Below are 9,320 nucleotides of genomic sequence, written 5' to 3'. Positions count from 1 at the left end.
TAGATAAATAAATAGTTAAAGGTGTAGTTTGTCATTTCCCTAGATTTTGGGTATTAATATCCCTTGACTAAAAAGTTTTGTCTTTAATAAACTGGCATTTTGGTAAATGTGTATCTAAATACCCGATCTTTGTTTGTAGCAAATCATCCTTGTTCATTACTAAATTAATAGTTGTAACAATAAACGTTATTGTGTCATCAATTTTAATATTAGCTGATAATAAATTAAAAAAAAATTAATGTAATAATTATTTATTGTATCGTAATACATAACATCTAATAAGCTACAAAGTGATAACAACTGATGTATCGAATCACAAAAGCATTAATTGTGGCTTTATTCAGACTAAACAGGGCAATATTATAACAAAAAAAATAATTTTGCCATCCAGTTCATAATTTAATAAGTATAAAATTGTCGTCATTGCTTTTCGGGCATACAAGAAATATGAATAAGTTGATATTAAATGAATAATTTATGAAATAATTCAGTATTACCCGAAAATTGCTCTCGATTTTATTGTTCGTTCGAATATTCATACAATACTAATCAACATATCACATGTGAGTAATTTTGTGGCATAAGCGTTTATTCAAGAACTTTAAACGGCAGCACAGTAGCATCTGCTGTTCCTGAAGATGAGCTGAAGTAAGGTGATACGTCTGATAGATAATTCCTTGGAACTAATCCAATTAGCAATGCAATCTTTGCTGCTATTGGTGCCTTTTCTTCATCATCTATTATAGTGTCTTGGTCTGGCATTACCTGCAACATAAAAATTTGTTTAAAAATATATCTAAGTTTAATAAATTTGCTTAAAGAATTTACGCAATTATTTATGCTGACATATCATATAAATATGCTATTCAATAATCCATAAGATCCATAAGATAATTATTTATTTATTGAAGTACTAATATTACTATAAAAAATAAGAAAAATTTTAAGGTTGTATGTCTCTTAAGAGACCAAAAATACATTAAACTTCAATAATAATAATTTTATTTTTCTAACCTACTGAATATATGAAAAAGATTAAGACCATCCTCATTTCAGCAGTACAATATTCAATAACCTACATCCAGCTTCTTCTGAGACATCAATATATACAATGTAATTTAATAATTATATTAATAACAAATATAAGTTTAATATAAGCATTATGAATCTTTGTATCTATTATAGTTTTTGAAATAAACTAACCTTGTCTGCAATATGTTTTTGTATAAGACCATCACCCGCTACATAAAACGTAGAGAAACCATCATACCACCTGTTGAACAAACAATAATATTTAACATCACACAGTTTTCTTTATTTTATATAGATTTTTTAGAAATTTTTATAATTGAATGGTGTGCAATCAGATCCAATTTGTGATAAATAACATGATAATGTTTCATAACAAAGGACAGGTATTTTTATTAATACTCTGATTTGTACAGGAAAATAAAAAATAGATTTATTACTTTCTACTTCATTTTTCTAATTTTTTCTCTCCATAAAAACCAGTGTGCCATATAAAAATGTTTAAAAATTGCTGAATTGGAAATACGCCATACACCACACATTTGGAAATAACTCTTTGTTTTGAATAAAAACATGTAATTTTTATCATTATACAAACCTACCACTAGTTAATTACACTCCTACAGGATAATTGGTTACTAGTGTAAAAATCTGGAGGTGAATGTATAACAGATCACTGACTATATACTGCCAGAAGTTATTGGCCTGTCACATTCTAATAGGAAAAATAAGTTACATTACTTATTTTAATGTGAACACTTTATACAGGGTGTTTGGAAGTAATTGTAGAAGTTTTTTCATGTGCAATGCTATATATTCCCTCGATTAAAGCTTTAACAACTATAAACAACCACATTGTATATTTTAAACCTATAACAGATTCATAATTATATAATGTTAATACTTGTGTTTTAAATTCTCAATACTCACATTTCTTGATCTTTGAACACCTGTTTCATGTCCCACAATTTATACTTCCAGAACATAAAGAAGACCTTGAAACCAGATATGCCCCGAATTCGCCACCTCATCCTGCAAACATTTATTATAACACTACACATTCAGGCATATAAAAAATATATTATGCAAAACACATAGATGTATATATATGAAAATGGTTGCAAATGTACATAACTGGCTTTACATACATTTATATATTTTTTATTATATACATTTGCCCCATAACTCTAGTATATAATTGATATAAAAATTTAGATAAATATAATTAATATTTGTTTTTCTTGAAGACAGTATTAAATTACCATCAAAGAGTGACATAAAATATATAGATAAATTGCCCTAGTTGTCCATATGATATAAAACATGAGTAATTTTTAAAGTATAAGTATTTTTGTACATGTTTTTGTTAAGATTGTTGGTTGTTCTTTTTAACAATTTGTAAAATAAAATACATAATAAGAGGCATATAGTGCGTTTTTTTTTTAATTCCAACAACTGGGTCACAAGAACTTATTGTTTAGTTAATATTCTGGATTTTTCATCCTAGTTGGTTTATCAGTTTTCTCACAATTTTTGTTTTAACAACTTGTGAGGAATGGCGATTTTATGATTCATACAAAATGTGCACTTGTTAGGATTTAAATTAATCACAGATCATAAGTCAATGACAATTACTTGGCTCCACTGCTCTAATATCGTCGTATCAGCTCATAAATGCCTACCCCATAGGCCTCCCCCAAATATCTGTGAGGTGATATACCATAACCATCATGCATGGCAGACAGATTCACGATCACAGTATGGTATTATGGTATGCTAAAGACGATGTTGCCCATCCTCTAGAAACTTGTTTGTGAGCAGTGGCTAGACATATGGCCACTACTACTACACACTAACTATAGGCAAAATGAATGAACAAAGTGTGAATTATATAAAATTGTATTCTGGGAATCGAACGCGCGGCTTACTATCGCAAGTGACGGTCTGTGACAACTGGGCTACCACTGCTCTAACATGATTCAAAAAAATTTTAAAAATTAGTTATGTTCACAATAACTTACTTAATAGATGAGTCTTCAGGATGTACTGTAATTTTTAAAACTTCAAATTTGACATAAGCAAATTTGAGATGACCAACAGTGCGCAAAAGTGCAACCTGCCTCACATAGTGAAATAAACCACTGAAATAAAAAGATTATAAATGTTAAGTTATAATTAATACATAAATTAATGGAATGATATTTGAAATTGTCTATATATATATATATTATGTAACTAATGGCAATAAATGTAAAACCGCAAGTTCCTACATTTTTACATTTTTTCACTTTTACATTTTTAAAATTATTTCATATAATTTAAATATTAAAGCAAAATTGTTTGAAAAAATAAATTTATTTATAAATGTAACTCACATTGTGGTAACACCTCTAATATTATTTACGAAAATCATGTTGGGATTGTAAATGGAGTAGTCAAGTGGTTTAATAAATAAGTTCGGCATCTGAAACAAACTTTCGCCATTAACTTTTTTAGACATCGAAAAAAGATATTAGCCCATTGGAATTTATAGATCCTTCTTATTTGTAGCAGACCAGAGATGCATATCTTAAAGCTTCTTTACAGGATTTTTATAGTGTGTGGACTGCAATAATCTATTAGATTATAACACTGTTGAGCTTTTATGGCACCTAGTGGATGTTTTTGATGGAACTGGGCCCAAGGATTTGAGCACTTGAGAACCTTGGCACTAAGGATGGATTTACCCCTTAAGAGTTTTTATTTTATGCTTTATAGCAGTAAGTGACAAAAATATTGTTATATTGTTTAATAATTATTATATTCAGAATTATTGATAATCATTACCTATGCATTATTTCTTGGAACATGCAATTTACATATCCATCTTGATAACAAGTTAAATTAAAACAAAACTGCCAAAATGATAACTCATCATAATAAACATTGATAAAGAATGAAAGAAAATTATCTTTGTAAAATATTAATAAATAATATTTTTAAATTACCATGGTGTGTTTTACTTTAAAAATTAGGCTGAATTAATATATAATTTATTTACATGGATGTAAAAATTTATTTATTTGTGTATTTTATTTTAATTCATACACATTACATTTATTTAAATGAATGTTTGAATCAAATTAAGCTACATACTTACATTTGTAGAAAGCACATTAAAAACTCTATTCAGTTGTTCTTCACTTGGCTTCCCATCTGTGTTCCCTTCACTGGATGATTGTGCTGTGGTTGTTGGTGTTGGGGGTACACTACAGTATGACACCGCTTCACTTTCAAAGTCCGATAGGCATGTAGGTTCAACATCCTAAATGTTTAGTAATAATGAATAATTATTAAATATTAAGTATATTTTTAAATCAAATGAATATAGTCAGTTAACTTGAAATAAAATGAAATGGTAGGTAGTAAACAACCTAAGTATTCAAATTTGTATAATTGTTTATATTGAATGCTAGCAGAGGTAGCAAAATTTTTTGAAGACACTTATTTAGCCAAAAAAGGACTTTCATCTGAATTATTATAGTTCACAATATTGTTAAGGAAATTATTTTGTTGTTTTATATTAAAAGTATTATATGAAAAATTATACTCACCTCATTACATTTGCTAAAATCTATTTCATTCAAACTATAAGGTTTGTCATTAAAATTATATGGAATAGCCTTCTGCTCAATATAATCATCAGTGGTCAAGCCTAATGACTTTATTCCTAAGCTATCATTACTATAATTATCTACAATGCAACTGGGTGCTTCAATATCCCTCTTCAGCCCAGGCGTAGCTGAGCTTTTCGAAGCTTCTACAGGCGAATTTTCGACTCCAAAATCATAATGATGTACATTATCTCCGCTTTCAGTTACACACTTCACTGCGTGCTGACAACTGGAGATACGACGACGGTCTAGGAACTGAAAAAATATTTATTACGTCCTCTGTCAAATCTCTTCGAGGTCAATGTTGGGTTAAGAAGCAATGGCAAGAATTTAAGAGTTATTTTATTTAAAGGCTTTTAATGAAAACAATAAGGTAAAGAAATAAACAGACAAGGAACTTTAAAAAATACTAACATCTTCCAGAAATTGTGTGCGCACAGGAATCTTCCTAGACAACCGGTTGGAATGATTTCTGGTAGAAAAGAAGCTGTTGATAGGAAAAACCTTGTGTGAAAACGTACGTAAGCAAATAGCCATTTTCACAAATATTCCTGCTACTAAGGAATACTCATGGGAAAATCTCGGTTATAGAATACATTATCGAAAAATATCGAATGGTCGAAATGAGCCGCACATGACAGTTTTTTTTTTAAAGGCACAGATATCGATGATTAAAGCTCGGAATCAATAATAATTTTATATTTTACTACACGATTTGAAATTAAAAATATTTTAATTTTTAAAATTTACTTTTGTTTAATCCTTAAGTTTAACATTATTATAACAATAAAGTTAATAAAAATCGAATAACCCTTAGCAACCTTAATGAATGTCAACTGTCAATATAATAGACGATATTTGCGAATAAGGGGATTTTGCAATTGCGAATTTACAAAAAGTGTAATAATTACAACGAATCCACCCGGAAGGTAATTTAGATTTGAAAACAGCGTTGAGAATGATCGTACAAAGAGTGATTAACAAATTTTGTGGACAATCTCTAACGACGAACGTTAGAAATGTAAGTATTAATTAAAAAAATCGCTCTAGATAGAACAAAATTTAAAAAAAGTTAGGTAATTTAAAAGATTCTAATAACTGTTATGTACTTTTCAGTCACTCTCAATTTTTTCCGTACGATTAAAACACGACAACAATGATCTTGATCAGCATCGTAAGAAAGTCATGGGTCGGGGTCTTCCCGAGAAAAAACCTTTGCCGGGGGTTAAAAGTATAATATTAGTTGCATCTGGAAAGGGAGGTGTTGGTAAAACCACAACTGCTGGTATGTATCTTGGCTGCTTATTTTTTGTTTTAATTTTACAAAATAATGCAAGTAAATGTGATATGCAAGCAATGTAAATATTTTAAGTTAAAAATTTTAAAAGGAGTTCAGCTAAAAGAAACTGCAATCTTGCTTACTTTTCTCTTTTTTTTCTACAAAAAATATTGGTTAAATTTAAACCTAGACCTACAAAAAATTTTTGGATCTCAGAGTAAGATTTGTTACTCCACATTAATGCATGTATTTTACTTGAACATGTGATTTATGATATGGGCATGTATACTTTTTATATTGGATAATAAGTGACTGTTTGAATTTCAGCTTCCTTATGTATCTTATGCTATCAATGTTTGATAATTATATTTTCTAATAATTAATATTGAAAATAGAGTAAAAGATACCACACCATACTAGGTTTTTTATATTGAAGTACACATGATTCTTTGTAAGAAGTCAGTTATGTAAAGAAAACTCTGAACCAATACAACTTTTAGCTTATTGTATGTCCAATGTAGAACACATAACCTTGTAACAAATTTGAAATATGTTTATATTGCCTATTTATTTTACAGTAAATCTTGCCTGTGCAATGAAAGTTATAGAACCAGACAAAGAGATAGGACTTTTGGATGCTGATGTCTTTGGCCCATCTGTTCCCCTCATGATGAACATTAGTGGGGAGCCCATGCTGAATGATGAGAATCTCATTGAGCCACTGCTCAATTATGGTGTTAAATGGTATTTAATATCAAAATTTTATGTTTTATGTAGAATCATGAAAAAAATTAACAGACAAGCTTACTAAGATGGGATTTACATACTGTATTTACATTAAATAATTACTTTTTTTGCCAATCTTATAAAAAATATATTTTATTGGAATGTTTGATATATAATCACCGATAGGATGGTGGCTTTTTAGTAATTTTTGTTGACAACTATATTGTGCAAAACTATTTCCTCCGAAAATGAAATGTGGGAGTGAAAATTTTATTTTATATTTTTTTGTTTTGATGTTTCAGCTCTAGAATATACATTTCACTTAAGTTTGTAGTTGGTTCTATAATAATGTGATTGTCACTTGATTTACAACATCAATGAACATAATGTGTATGTTATATGAAAACACCCTTATGTATAGAAATATCATTATTGATCACTGGAAAATGCCTAGGATATAATAAAACTCCATGCTTTGCAACTGTATGTGACATTTAATTGTTCTATAAAGCAAAAAATGGAAGAAAAAAAGTTTAAAGTTAAAGTTTTTTTTTTAACAATTTTTTACTTTTGAACTTTTATGCATCTTTGATAAGGAATGTTCCTTAATTTTAACATTTTTTTCAGTATGTCTATGGGTCTCTTAGTATCTGGTGAGAATGCAGTTGTGTGGCGTGGGTTGATGGTGATGCAAGCTCTGGATAGACTGACCCGCCATGTTGCATGGGGGCCACTTGACTGCCTCGTGGTGGACACACCACCAGGCACTGGTGACACCCATTTGTCACTCGCACAAAACTTGCCAATAGATGGTAATATTTTCAACTATTTAAAATTATTTCCATATGTTGAACATAATGTTTATATAACATTTTAAATTTCTAGGTGCACTTGTAGTTACGACACCTCAGTCAGCAGCTTTGCAAGTCACAAAACGAGGTGTTAACATGCTTGAAAAGTTAAAGGTACCCATAATAGGCTTGGTGGAGAATATGTCCCATGCAATGTGTCCTAAATGCGGTACGAAAAACTTCATATTTGGAAATGAAACTAAAAAGACTGCAGAACAAATGGGGCTTGATATAATTGAAAGCTTTGAGGTTGATTCAAATATGTCAGAGTGCATAAACAGTGGTAAACCCGCAATCTATGCTCTGCCAGACAGCATCCATGCAGAAAAATACAGACAAGTCGCAAACAAAGTGTTCAAATACATAGCTAATAAGGACAATAAAGAAACAAAGGCTAAGGAGCAGTAGGTCTGATAAAATATTTACAAGTAGTTGTTGGATTTTGTTTATTTTTAAATATTTTACAAATATATCTGTTATATAAAAGATGTTCCGTTTCACTTACACAATAACACATAACATTATGGCATACCATATAGAATGCCCCGACGTGCGCGCCGCCTTCTTCACAAAAATGAAACATTTTTAAAGTCATTTCATATTTAATTCTATACATATTGATTTCATTAGGAATCCCGACTCGTCGTGATCAAACTGTGATATTAAATAAAAAAAAATACTATAAAAATATTGTCTTTTTAAATATAATTCTATAAGGAAATCATAAATTACATTGCAAGTGAATATTAAGCATTCTATACTAGCTTAGTTCCTTAAGGCAATTGGAATATATTTATAAATTTTTATTTTCTCACTTGTGATAAAATTTTAGAGGCAACACTGAAGACATTTATAGAATTGGTAATTAAATAGATAAAAGTAAAAGAGCTTTGCAATCCTTCAGACATTCACAAACACATTCTTATCCAGAAATTATCACTTTTTAATAATAAAATTACCCACATTAAAAATTTACATAGACCTATATTACATTGAATGTTTCCGTCATATTTATTATGTTCTCCTTAGTCAATATGCAATATATGTTTTAAGAGATAACATTAATAAAAATTCCTTGAATTAACACATAATATATAATTGTATGATTGTAAACTGTTTGACAACACAATTTATACATGTCATTTTGTGTTTGATATTTTGAAATGATCAAGTCTAAAGTTTAAAAAAATACTTGAAAAAATTGTCACAGATTTAAATAATAAAAAGTTCGAGGTAAAAACAAATATTGTCTTATTGTTATATATTTAACCAGATATCTAACAATTTATCCAATATTACAGAAAGATTCAAATGTGTAAAAAAAAAAAAAAAGTCTATGGCACGGGTGATACATTTCGTTCTCTATAATAAATCGAGTACAAGATAGCATGTGTATAAATATGCACCATACTATGTCACAAGTTAAATCATTAATCACAATGTATGCATTGGTTGATTCAATAGTAAAGTTAATCATATATATATAGGAACAAACATATATTTGAACAAAATTTATCATTTTTTTACTATTTACAATTGAAAACCAATACAAAATTGTTTACATGTGCATAGATATACACAAACCATTTTTTTAAAATATCAAAGTAATAATCATAACATGTACATTATTAAAAAATGTTTGTGCCTGAATTTCAAATGACGTCATTGTCAATCCATGTCTTCTATGTGCAAAAAGTAAATGTAAAAAAGATTCTATGGTGACATTGTAGAAACTTCTAATATACATTACAGAATTTAAAGGTAGTTGACTTCACCAAATAA

At 28.9% G+C, this 9,320-nt stretch overlaps 2 protein-coding genes across 2 annotated transcripts; one reads left to right on the top strand and one right to left on the bottom strand.

Annotated features, from left to right (window-relative positions):
• Positions 1 to 265: 265 nt before the first annotated feature.
• On the bottom strand, positions 266 to 5,310 carry LOC137929633 (uncharacterized). The gene is made up of 8 exons (XM_068772676.1): positions 5,097 to 5,310; positions 4,623 to 4,937; positions 4,169 to 4,333; positions 3,405 to 3,493; positions 3,051 to 3,170; positions 1,960 to 2,061; positions 1,204 to 1,273; positions 266 to 765 (listed from the first exon to the last, which is right to left on the bottom strand). Exons 1-8 carry the CDS (start codon positions 5,217 to 5,219, stop codon positions 589 to 591), a joined length of 1,161 nt encoding a protein of 386 aa, XP_068628777.1. The 5' UTR covers positions 5,220 to 5,310; the 3' UTR covers positions 266 to 588.
• A 229-nt stretch (positions 5,311 to 5,539) lies between these two features.
• Positions 5,540 to 8,482, top strand: Nubpl (NUBP iron-sulfur cluster assembly factor, mitochondrial). The gene is made up of 5 exons (XM_068772320.1): positions 5,540 to 5,703; positions 5,799 to 5,967; positions 6,540 to 6,705; positions 7,315 to 7,499; positions 7,573 to 8,482. The coding sequence occupies exons 1-5, from the start codon at positions 5,641 to 5,643 to the stop codon at positions 7,944 to 7,946; spliced, it is 957 nt and encodes a 318-aa protein (XP_068628421.1). The 5' UTR covers positions 5,540 to 5,640; the 3' UTR covers positions 7,947 to 8,482.
• Positions 8,483 to 9,320: the final 838 nt, after the last annotated feature.

The sequence above is a fragment of the Battus philenor genome, unplaced genomic scaffold (genome assembly GCF_028537555.1).
Source record: "Battus philenor isolate CCGP_79_NKW_IND1 unplaced genomic scaffold, ilBatPhil1.0.hap1 SCAF_5, whole genome shotgun sequence".
NCBI lineage: Eukaryota > Metazoa > Arthropoda > Insecta > Lepidoptera > Papilionidae > Battus > Battus philenor.
This window is presented reverse-complemented; position numbering and strand designations above follow the sequence as displayed.